Consider the following 12,550-nt stretch of genomic DNA (forward strand, 5'->3'; position numbering starts at 1 on the left):
TCTCCCAGGTTGTAGTCAGACACTCTTAACTGCTACACCACCCCACTGCACAAGCACTAGAAAAGTACAGCAGTATGAAAATCATCCTTAAACCACCATGGTAGCAAAGTTCAAAGTACAGTGGTGCCTCGCTAGATGAATTTAATTCGTTCCACGGGTCTTTTCTTATAACGAAAAATTCGTCTAGCAAATCCCATAGGAATGCATTGAATTATTATTATTATTTTTGCCCATAGGAAGGCATTAATTGAATTTCAATGCATTCCTATGGGAAACCGCGATTTGCTAGACGAATTTTTCGTAAAACGAATTCGTCTAGCGAGGCAACCTCCACTAGAAAAAACCTTTCGTTAAGCGGAAATTTCGTTAAGTGGGGCATTCGTTAAGCGAGGCACTACTGTACATTGTGAAGATATAATGCCAAGCCCTCCTTCCTACAATCCTTATTGGGCAGGCCCTCTGTGTTATGGACTGGCTGGATGCAGAGAAGCAGTTAGAAGGCACTACCCGGGGAACACGCTAGGGAACCCCCAGGGAGAGAAGGCTCAGAGCCAGGGGATTGGTGGTGGGACGATGATGAGTGTTCAGAGGGAGAAGGAGCAGACTTGGAGGAGGTGTCAGAAGCAGAAGAGGCAACAGGGTTTGGTGAGCATGGGGATGCTGCAGCAGACAACAGTTCATATTCCGAGGCAGAAGCAGGGACTGGAGAGGAGTGGATCCAGGAGACAGAGAGGCTGGCTGCTGAAGGAGCAAGGGAATATCTCCCTCCCGCTGTAACCACCTCCCCTCCCCCCTGGTTTCTTTAAAATTCACAGACAAACAAAACAGACAGAGCAGAGAATGGTTGTTTGAAGACACAGCCCGAGACAGAAATAACCAGCTGTACAAATGTAAAATGGGAATACTTGTCTTGGGAGTAGGGCATGTGAAAGAATCTAGGGGTCTTAGTAAACCACAAGTTTAATGTGAGTCAACAGTGTGATGCAGCAACAAAAAAGAGCTAATGCTATTCTAGGATGCATCAACAGAAGTCTAGTTGACATCTGAAGACATCTGAAGGCAGCCCTGTTTGGGAAAGTTTTTAATGACTGATATTTTAATGTATTTTTAATATTTTGTTGGAAGATTGTTGTTGTTGTTTAGGGAAGTTTTTAATCTGTGATATTTGATGTATTTTAATGTTTGTTGGAAGCCGCCCAGAGTGGCAGGGGAAGCCCAGCCAGATGGACGGGGTATAAATAATAAATAATAAATTCTTCTTCTTGTTGTTATTATTATTATTATTAAGCCACCCAGAATGGCTGGGGAAACCCAGCCAGATAGGTGGGGTATAAATAATAAATTTGTTTGTTTGTTTGTTGGTTGGTTGGTTGTTGTTAATAATGTCCAGATCAAGGGAAGTAATAGTATTGCTCTATTCTATATTGGTCAGACCACACCTGGAGTAGGGTATTGACAAGCTGGATCGGAACTTGGCATGACCGCAATGAGGGCTAGAGCTGATTACGCCTGCCTAAACGATTTGAAAAGACTGAGCTCCTACCAGATGAGAGACTGTGTTATAAAGAACTGGAACATACTAACTGCTGGGAGGTGGTATCCAGCACTGCCTCGCCCACTGCCACTTACAGGAGCTGCAAGAGTCTTTGAGCAGGGACAATAGACATTTAAGGAAAGGCTCTATTGGAATGAAGTGCGGAGAGACTTGCAGTCAATTATTTCCTCCAAATGTTTGCCACAGTATCCACTTATTAAAACACCGCAATTCTGTCCGCCTCGCTTCCAGGCAATGCTTACAGTGGCCCTGGGTGGCCAATATAATAAGGTCCCTTATGAAGGAAGACTCTGATTTTGCAGGCAACTGTAAAGTGATGCCTCGCAAGATGAATTTAATTTGTTCTGCGAGTCAATTCGTTTTGCAAAGAATTCGTCTTGCGAATCGCGGTTTCCCATAGGAATGCATTGAAATTTCTTTTCTTTTTTTGCCCATAGGAACACATTAATTAAATTTTGATGCATTCCTATGGGAAACCGCGATTCGCAAGATGAATTTTTCGCAAGACGAATTCGTCTTGCGAGTCACCATCAGATCGCAAGACGCATTGGTCTTGCGAAAAATTCGTCTTGCAGGGCCTTCGTCTTGCAAAGGTACCACTGTATGTGGAATATATATGTCATTATCTACAACAAAATGCCGGCTTTGTGCAGAACCAACAAATGAATTTATGAAACCTTTGTTTGCGCAGGAAATCAACCTAACTATGGCAGAGAGGAAGAAGTGGCTGCAGAACGTTTCTGATGATTTTAGCAAGTTGCTCTCTATGCTCTGGCAGCTAGGGAGATTAGGGTGATGAATTTGGTTGAATTAGTCATTAATTGTAAAGGGGACTCAGGGATCTAAATTATACGATCCATAGGCAACTCCTCTCTGTTTTAACTGTCCCTGTAACAAGGTTTTTGCCAGTTTTGGTTGTGCTTTTACAGTATATTTAGTGTCTGCTGATGTTAAGGATGGTGTCATGGCCTTTAGCTAGCACAATAGAAGTATGATATTTTAAAAAATGACACTTGACAGGCCGGAACATGTGCAGAGGATGGCAACCAAGATTATTAGGGGGCCTGGAAACCAAGCTTTATGAGGAACGATTGAGGGAGTTGGGTATGTTTAGCCAGGAAGAAAAGAGACTGAGAGGAGATATGATACCCATCTTCAAATATCTAAAGGGCTGTCCCATAGAAGATGGAGCAAGCTTGCTTTCTCCTGCTCCAGAAGGCTAGGATCCAAACCAATGGCTTCAAGTTACAAGAAAGGAGATTCCAACTAAACATCAGGAAGAACTTTCTAAGGGTAAGAGCTGCTTGGAATAGTGGAACAGACACCCTCGGAAGATGGTGGGCTCTCCTGCACTGGAGATTTTTAAGCAGAGGTTGGATGGCAACCTGCCATGGATGCTTTAGTTGAGATTCGCACATTGGACTAGATGTGCCTCTAGGTCTGTTCTAACTCTACAATTCTATGATTCTTTGGCACAGCCTGTCCGATATAGGAGATGTAGACTCAGTTAAAGTTAGATTTTATAAATTTTAATATACAGGTTAGGGAGATGTGGATCAAATAAAGCAGATTACATACACATCTTTTGGAACTGTTCTCGAACAGGAATATTCTGGAAATCCGTTCAAGCTGATAGCTCTGATATATAGGATATCGTATTCCCTTGAAAGCTAAAATAATTCTGCTTGGTTATCTAAGAGATGATATTCCAGAATATGATCAGCAAATAGTGTTTAACTGTATAGCTTCTGCTAAGATCATAAGAGCCAAGAATTGGGGAAGGGGAGCATATCTCCTACCATACCTGAATGGACTGAGAAAATTTGGTCCATTGCAAAATAACACATATAAACTAACCTAATGGTTTTATGGGGAAATTTGGTTTGATTTTGTATATTGCAAATCAGAATCCCCATGATTCCACAGAAATAAAACCCAGTTGGCAACAAACCGTTGTCTCTTACCAAAGAAGGCATTCAGGAGCTTCTGCACCTGGATGTTGCTTCCAACAGTTCGATAGACGCCTTCAACTGTAATACCTGAACAGCGGGGGGGGGGGGATAGAGAGAGAAAACACCATTACTCCTGAAGCCCTGGCAGATCAGACTTAGGAGGCGCTCAATGGCACTCAAAGCTCAATGGCGCCATCTCGTGCACTCACTTAAAATTAAGCTATTGTTTTTCAGATGGTCGAGGCAGTCCAGAGTCTTCTTTACAAATTATTTCAGGCCCCCAGTGTTTCCCCAAGGAGGCTCCATAAATAATATTGCTCTGCAGGCATTTCTTGCAAGCTTTGAGTGTAGTCCATTACCCAGTGTGTGGTATGGTGAAGCAACTGTTAGAAAATAAAATTTTAAATCCTCTGTGTCAATGGTTCCAAATCAGCTAAGTACTGTGGACTCCCTGTTTTTCAAAAGGCAAGCTATAGGACCCCCTACTTTTGAAAGTTTTGATATTTCTGTTATAGTTTTTGCTATGCAAATCGTGCCACAGACCCTCTTCAGGCATGGGCAAACTCGGCCCTCCAGATGTTTTGGGACTACAATTCCTCATCCCTGATCACTGGTCCTGTTAGCTAGGGATCATGGGAGTTGTAGCCCCAAAACATCTGGAGGGCCGAATTTGCCTATGCCTGCTCTAGGTAGGTTAAGTGGACTCCCTGGAGTCTGCAGACCACCAGCTGAGAACCACTGCTCTATGTAGTTAGTTTGGGAACAATGTGGAAAATTTGTTTCCTGGTTGTCCAGTAAACAAACTAAAAACTGTCGCAAAGTAATTTGAGAGCCAGCAATGAGCCAGAAGCTCATTGGGTGACCTTTACCAGTCACCTATTCTCAGCCTAACCTAACCTCACAGGGTTGTTGTGGGGATTAAATGAGGCAGGACCAACTTTCCTATTTATTACATATATATTCCACTTTTCCTCCAAGTAGCTCAAGGTGGCATGCATAATTCTCCTTATGAGGTATGAGTAACCTACCCTATGAGGTAGGTTAGCCTGAGAGGCAGGGACTGGCCCCCAAGGTCATACCCAGTGAGCTTCATGGCCAAGTGGGGATTCAACCCCTCGTATCTTCTAGGTCCTAGTCTGACCCTCTAAACACAACACCACTGTGGCTCTCTTAGTCTACAAGGATAAACCGATACTCATGAGCACTGAGAATGCTTCTTCATTTCCTAATACCAAGAATTTGAGCTAAGAAATCCACTTTTCTTCTCCAGATGCAGAAAAGCAGAAATCTGTAGGGTGGTTTCTTTGGTGTAGGGGGAGCACGATGCCCCTTAAGGGGAGATTCCTGGAAACAACAGAGCCCACCTTCGCCAGGTATGCTTGGAAACTTGCTTTCTCCAGGATGCAGCATGAAAGGAAATATTCCAGACAGAACTCACTAAGATGTTTAAAGAAAGAATGGCAACATTTGAAGCAAGCCAGTATTTCAGGAAAGCTCCCATTAAATTTGCTCAACTGTTGTCTGCCAGCCCTTCAAAAGAGTCTGATTGTCTAAGATTTCATCTCGAGAGCACTGAGCAAAACAGACACCATTTATTTTAATGACACTTTTATGATAAAGATCTCTAAAACTAAAATCATACTGGGCCCAACTTTTTATTGTGTCACTTTGGATCATTAAGCTGCCTTGAATTTTCTCCAAGCGATTAAGAAGCGTGTCGATTTCCCACCCCTCCAAAAACAAATTCTAAGATTGCACATTAGGTCACTTATGCTAGTGACATTCCAACTTCTCTTTATATATTTTTTAATAAAAAAAACAGCCTCTGTTATTCACATTGCAAGCATGTCTGCAAGTTGGGACTTCACCACTCTCCTTCTTCAAGTGCTTTTAGACCACCAGCTGTGCAATCCTGTACACATCTACTTAGAAATAAGTGTCATTGAGTTCAATGGCGCTTACTTCCAAACAAGTGGGTTTAGGATTGCAGCCTGCATAAATTACAGAAACAGGAGTTACTGTCTGCAGAAACTGCAGTAGTGTGTGCATTGAACTTGCATGGGTTTCTTGCAGACTAGTTGTGCATGATAAATCCAGGCAAGGCAGAGAACTTAAAACCTTGTTTTGTACCAGGTCTACTTTGGGTTTCCTGGCATGAAAATAGCTCTTAAGCTCTGCAACTTGCAGGGAGCAGAGAGGCAAGGCCCACTCACTGCACCAGCACTGGGATGCTCTCACAAGATCTCACAGGGCCATCAGAGTTCCCACAAGATCTTGCATAAGCATGTCTAGTCTTTTTATTTAGTTACAGAAATAGGATGCCTGGTGATCGTCTTCCAAAGCAATTACTCTATTCTGAACTTAAAAACGGAAAGCGTAATGCTGGTGGTCAACATAAGAGGTTTAATGACTGTCTCAAAGCAAATCTAAAAAAAATGTAGTATAAACACAGACAACTGGGAAACACTGGCCTGCGAGTGCTACAGTTGAAGAAGAGCCTTTAACAAAGCTGTCATGGGCTTTGAGGATACTCGATCTCAGGACGCAAGGGAGAAACGTGCTAAGAGGAAGACACGCTTGGCAAATCCACACCGTGATCAACTCCCACCTGGAAACCAATGGCCCCCCTGTGGAAGGACATGCGGATCCAGAATTGGCCTCCACAGTCACTTATGGACTCATTGTTAAAACCATGTTTATGGAAGACAATCTTATTTGGCTACAAGTGATCACCAAAGAGAGAAAAAGACTCTTAATTGCCTGCATAGGCCTGGTGGAATAGAAAGGTTTTCAGTCAGTGTTTAAAAGTTGGCACAGAATGCGGCTGCTGAATCTCAAGCGGCAGAGAGTTTCACAGGACTTCCAGAGTTGGCACACTGAGAGGGCCTTGCCTTCACAAGCAAGGCAGAGATCTTAAAGTCATTTTGTGCCAGATTGACTGACCTGGCGAGAGAAGAGCTTCTTCTTTTCATAATGTTTTTATTTATTTTTCGTGGTACAGAAGATACCTTTTCAGAAAACAACTGTTGCAATAGTAAACAACGAACAACTTGTCCTGATATAATTACAGACTTTTCTCATACTTTGTAACAAGATTTTGTTTGGTTACTCTAAAAGCTTGCACCACGTTTTCCCATGAGCGGTGGATGGATTCCTGCCACAGTCTGAACAATTTATGCATTCAGAAACATTTGCCTTATGTTACAAAAGGAGTAGGGGCTGTGTTTGCCCTTTGCCACTCTAACCTGACATGTTAATATCTCAGCCAATGCTACTGACCAGACTCTGGTGTACCAAGCATTGATGTTAAACCCAACACCAGTTTTGCAATGTCTGGCTATTTTCATATGGGCAGCTGTATGGAGAAAAGCCACTAAGGGGTCATCATAACCTTGAATGGGTTGGATCATAAGCTCAAGTACTGCTAGTAGGGGAGAGATTTCAATTGTTCCATTGTATATCACACAAAAGAGCTTTCAAGCTCTCTGCCTTGCTTGCTGGGCTATGGCCGCTGGGCATGTGGGCTATGGAAATATGGGAGGTTCTCTCTTTCCCACCCCCTCACTTGCTAGCCATGGGGTTGCCTCCAAGGATTTGGCTATGCATTATTTTCATGTGTATGCAGAACCCCTGAATCCACACACACACACCCTTGAAAAATGCAGTCATACTATATAAGGGGGAAGCATCCAGATGCAATGCCTGCAGAACTCACCTTTTGTCTCCACGGCGTTGATGCACCTCCGGACAAATCTGAAGCCAACCTCGTTCAGCTCCACTGTAAAATACAAAAGGCAACAGGAGGTTATTATCTGCCTGTAGGTTCAGGGAGGGAGAGCAGGTAGGGACAAGGTTCATTCTGTTACAGGAACAAGAGTAGTCTTATTTATTCCATAAAAATTATACTATACCGCATGGTTGTAAAGGAAAGCCTCAAAGCGTTTTACACACACACACACAAACAACAGAATGATCAGGGGGGAAAGCAGTGGCTTAAAACATTCAACCAATACAGTCATACCTTGGAAGTCGAACAGAATCCGTTCTGGAAGTCTGTTCGACTTCCAAAACATTCAAAAACCAAATTGCGGCTTCTGATTGGCTGCAGGAAGCTCCTGCAGGAAGCCACAGAAACCCTATCAGACGTTCGGGTTCCAAAAGAACATTCGCAAACCGGAACAATCACTTCCAGGTTTGCAGTGTTTGGGAGCCAAAACGTCCAACTTCCAGGGCGTTCAGGATCCAAGGTACGACTATAATTAGAATCAACCATAAGTTTAAAAACAGGTTAAAGCACACATCAACATTCTACATATCTGGGTAGGCTCGTCTAAACAAGGATGGTGCTGAAAAGAGTACAGTGAAAGTGCCTGCCTGGTGTCAACAAGCAGGGAGTTCCGAAGTGTACGTGCTGCTGCATTAAAAGATTGATTTCTTATAATAGGACCAACAATTCCCTGTGCATCTTGATGGTGTGACAAGGCACCAGTGATCTACAGCTAGGAAGGAATGGTAAGAGCTGTTTCCTATTTCAGCCTGACCCAGAAGTAGTACTGTACAGTGCATGTTATATCTGCTAAAGGTCCCAGGTTCAATCCCAGGCATCTCTAGGTAGGGCTGAGAAAGATCCTTGTTGTCACCACATTTTCCAATTGGCCCTGGTGGGAGGCCACAACACAGTGATAGAGCATCTGCCTTGCAAGCCAAAAGTCCCAGGTTCTGTCTCCAATGGCATCTCAGTTGTCTTATCTTACCTCTATCTAACCTCTATCTTAGATTACAATGCATTAGGTGTGGGGCTGCCCTTGAGGACAGTGAAGAAACTTCAGCTGGGGCAGCTGGGTTGCTCACCAGGGCAAGACATATTGCACTGATCCTGGTCCAACTGCACTGGCTGCGAATCAGTTTCCGGGTCCAATTTTAAAGTGCTAGTTTTCACCTGCAAAGCCTTAAATGGCTCAGGGTTGCAATACCTCAAGAACTGCCTCTCTCCATATGAACCAATCCAGACCCTGTGATCATTATATGAGGACCTCCTTCATGTATCTCCTCCTCCTTCATGTATCCCCTCCACCCTCTGGAGGGTGACAACATCAGAACGGGGCCTTTTCTGCAGTGGCTCCCCATTTGTGGGATGATCTTGCCAGGGAGGCTTGCCTGGAACCATCATTACATATCTTCAGGCGCCAGATGAAAATATTCCTCTTTAAGCAGGCCTTTGGCCTGTAACTAACTTTCAGAGTTTGTGGGGTGTTTTTAATAACCCCACCCCCGATTTTAATATATGTATGTGTTTTCTCTTTTTCTGTAAGTCGCTTTGAGGTGCCTGTGGCAAAAAAGTGACTAATAAATTTAATTATAATAATCCTCTAGTTATCTCCTGTCTGAAATCTTGAAGAGCTGCTGCCAGTGATGGAGTGGCAAGTTTATTCATCCAAAAATATCAGCAGTGGCAAACCAAGAAGGGGAGGGGGTGAATGGCCTGGGGAGAGGAGGGGTAGTGATTTGAGGAGAGTCCCAAGGGGCAGAGACATCTGGAGGGCCACCTTTGGCCCCTGAGTCTGAGGTTCCCCATCCCTGAGAGAGATAGTCAATAAAGGCCCCAAATTTAAGAGACTGGTTAGAAAGTCTGGAATATATTGACTCATTTGATTATATTTCGGCTGCAATCCTGTGCACATTTTCCTGGCAGCAAGTCCTACTGGGCTCAGCAGGGCTTACTTCTGAGAATTGCCAGGGGCTGAACTTTAGCTCCCTTCCAGCTCTACAATTCTATGGTTCTATTTATGGGATTCCACTGTTAGGGAAGGACATGAGCAGATGTTTAAGATTAGTAATTTTGATATATTGATATATAAAATGGAATGGCCATTTTAATCAGAGTATTCCTATGAAGTTATTACTAGCACTAAGTGGGTTTCCTCCCACTACCACCCCACCCCGCAAATTATGGCTATAAACTATTTAGACAGGCTTTAGATGCTGGGCTCTTTTACGGAAGCTAAAAATAAGATTATTTAATTAGGTTGCTATGGTAGCAGATCCATCTAATGTATAATTCCTGCTCGGTTTCTTCTTGTCACCGGGTGTATAATAAATAGGCCCAAATGCATTTTAAAATATCCTATGGAAGCTCTTTAGAGCCTTAATGAGGGTGCATTCAGACACTGGAAATGTTGCATTACTTCCTTTCCTGGTTATAGTATTAGTGCTTCTGTCCCTCTGATGTTCCTCTCACACTGCAATACCTGCTGCGTTGTGGAACTGCAACTTTTTGTGGCTTTTTCGACTGATACACTAGCACCTTGCACAAAATTTCATGTTCGCACTAGTGGGTGTCGTGGGAGACAACAAGGGACATATCACTGGACAACGCTACTATTCCCCCATACCCTTTCTACACTTGCCTACAGTTCCCTCATGATTCACCCATGGGAAAGACAGAAAAAGCGTTGTGTGTTGGTGTGCTTTTTTGTGCAACCCCACCCGCAAATCATCAGTTTACTCCTGTGTTGTTCTAGGCTGACTGCAAATGGATTTTTTCCTCTTTGAATCAAACGGCATGGAAATGAGCACTATATCTCATTTGTTTTCCAGCAGTGGCTTTTACATGTGAAAGCTCAGATACAATATAGAAATTAACAGCTAGGGAAACATCGGGGGGAATGGGACTCTTCTTCATTAACTTTGGCTTCCAGGTGTTACATTGAAAGATTTGATTCATTTCTTTTTTTTTCTCAGATGTCCTGCACAAGGGTATATTGCCTTTACTACCTTTGAAGCTAAAATAATATGTACTTCATTATGTTACTATGGTAGCAGATCCCTATCATACTTAAGACTTCTCCTATTTCTTTTTTGTAATCTGCTGTGTGATGATATTACCGAGTGTCTTTTTTCACACCACACCCATTGGAGTGAACATGAGGTTTCGTTCATGGTATATCCGTCAGAAAGACACAGTGAGAGGGACTGAAGGACTAGAATCGTAAGCAGGGAAACAAACACCACGTTCCCCATCTCTGAATGTACCCTAATCAAGGTATGCCTGGTAATATTAAAGAATTCCCACAGCATCCTTTTTAAATGCATTCGATTCTACAAAGCCAGCAGCTGCAATATGCAGCGTACCCAGTAGAGAGCAGCAATGGGCATCTATTTGAAACTGCACACAGGCTTCCGCTTGTTAGAACTCCCTTCGATTATGTGTTAGGGAGGCTCCTATTTCTTTTAAAATCTTCTCTTTTTATTTTCTTTCTCATTCTTCCTTTTAGCAAAGGTAAGGTAAAGGTAAAGGGACCCCTGACCATTAGGTCCAGTCGTGACCGACTCTGGGGCTGCGCGCTCATCTCGCATTATTGGCCGAGGGAGCCGGCGTATAGCTTCCATGTCATGTGGCCAGCATGACAAAGCCGCTTCTGGCAAACCAGAGCAGCACATGGAAACGTCGTTTACGTTCCTGCTGTAGCGGTTCCTATTTATCTACTTGCATTTTGACGTGCTTTCGAACTGCTAGGTTGGCAGGAGCTGGGACCAAGCAATGGGAGCTCACCCCATCACAGGGATTCGAACCGCCGACCTTCTGATCAGCAAGCCCTAGGCTCAGTGGTTTAACCACAGCACCACCTGGGTCCCTTTTAGCAAAGGTAGTGCCTGTTTTTGTGTGTGGCAACACACAACCCAAGATTCTTACATTAGAGAACTTGAAGCCACCGTCGTAAATCAGTTGAGCAGCCTAGCAGTCACCGCCCTGGCTTTCAGCTTTTGGCGTCTGCTGGCTTATCTTCCTGTTATCTTTTTATTTTATTTAAAGACTCGTAGCTCTAAGAAGATTGAGTCTGACTATGATCCTGACTCGGACATTGACTCGGACACTGACCCTCCTGTATTTGGACGAACAGAAGAAGGTAGAGGACTGTTACTGCTGATGCCGAAGAAGCTGTTTTGAAAGCACCTGCTTGTGAACTTAAATACTGCTACATACCAGCAGTACTTCTAAATGAAACAGCTTGGTTAAATGTTGGCACGGAGCCTGGGCCGAGATATTTGGCTCTGCAGATGGCTCAAGCAGTTAAGGAGGGAGAGAATTCCCCTCTCAAGACGCCGTGAGGAACCGGGAGCTGGCGACGAGCCACAGCGGAAGAGGTAACCAATAGAACTTATGTGAGATTGAGGCCTTGAGGGGGTAAGGGCCCTCTATTGAGGGGGGGGGAGTTGACATCCGTCTCCCAGGTGGCAGCTGGGGCTTGGATGAGGCCAACCTGAGCCCTCTGGGTCTGCGGCACCCGAGACAGAATCAACGCAGGGGGCACCTGGGGGCTGAACTGTCCCGGAGGGGGAGGGGGAGGCACTGGTGCTAACAGCTTCTGGCTCGGAGGTGGAGGGCGACAGTGTGGCAAAGTACCATCTCGCGACCCCCAAGAACACCGGCTGTGAGAGAAAATCTGAGGACTTTGAGGCAAAGATATACATCTTCCTTGATACTTTAAGTGCCATTGCAACACAAGGGGCGCCCCCCCGAGACCATCGGGCACAATATTCATATTGAATATTTACATAATCAGCCCCCCCACTCCTTTTGCTTGTTCCCCGGTGCTGTCCGGTTTTTCAGGTTGTTTGAACAGACTTGAGCCAGAAAGCCCACCACCTGTCCTCTCGAGCCATGCCCGTCCTGGCTGATTAGACATGTCCAGACGAGGTGCAGGGCTCCCTGGGTGAGATCATCAATTTGTCCCTTGGCACTGGGACATTCCCAGGGGAACTGAATGAGGCAGTGGTGTGTCCGCTCTTAAAGAAAACATCATTAGATCCTTTAGATCTATCCAATTACCACCCAGTTTTGAATCTTCCAATCCTGGGTAAGGTGATTGAGAGAGCAGTTGCTGAACAGCTCGGTGGATTTCTGGATGAAACGTCGTCTTTGGATCCATTCCAGTCCTTTCTTCGCTCTGGTCATGGGACCGAAACGGCTCTGGTCACCCTAACAGATGATTTCTGTAGGCAGCTGGATCGAGGTGGGTTGGGACTGTTTATTCTTTTAGAA

General features: G+C 44.3%; 1 protein-coding gene across 1 annotated transcript in view; it reads right to left on the minus strand.

The window, feature by feature from the left end:
- The window catches only part of OPHN1 (oligophrenin 1), a 130,699-nt gene that overhangs the window by 50,187 nt on the left and 67,962 nt on the right, over positions 1 to 12,550 (minus strand). Inside the window, exons 14-15 of the mRNA XM_035113211.2 lie at positions 7,223 to 7,285; positions 3,520 to 3,594 (exon numbers count right to left, since the gene is read on the minus strand). Coding sequence (XP_034969102.2) covers positions 3,520 to 3,594; positions 7,223 to 7,285 — 138 coding nt within the window. The remainder of the gene's footprint in view (positions 1 to 3,519; positions 3,595 to 7,222; positions 7,286 to 12,550) is intronic.

Source organism: Zootoca vivipara, chromosome Z (assembly GCF_963506605.1).
Source record: "Zootoca vivipara chromosome Z, rZooViv1.1, whole genome shotgun sequence".
Classification (NCBI taxonomy): Eukaryota; Metazoa; Chordata; class Lepidosauria; order Squamata; family Lacertidae; genus Zootoca; species Zootoca vivipara.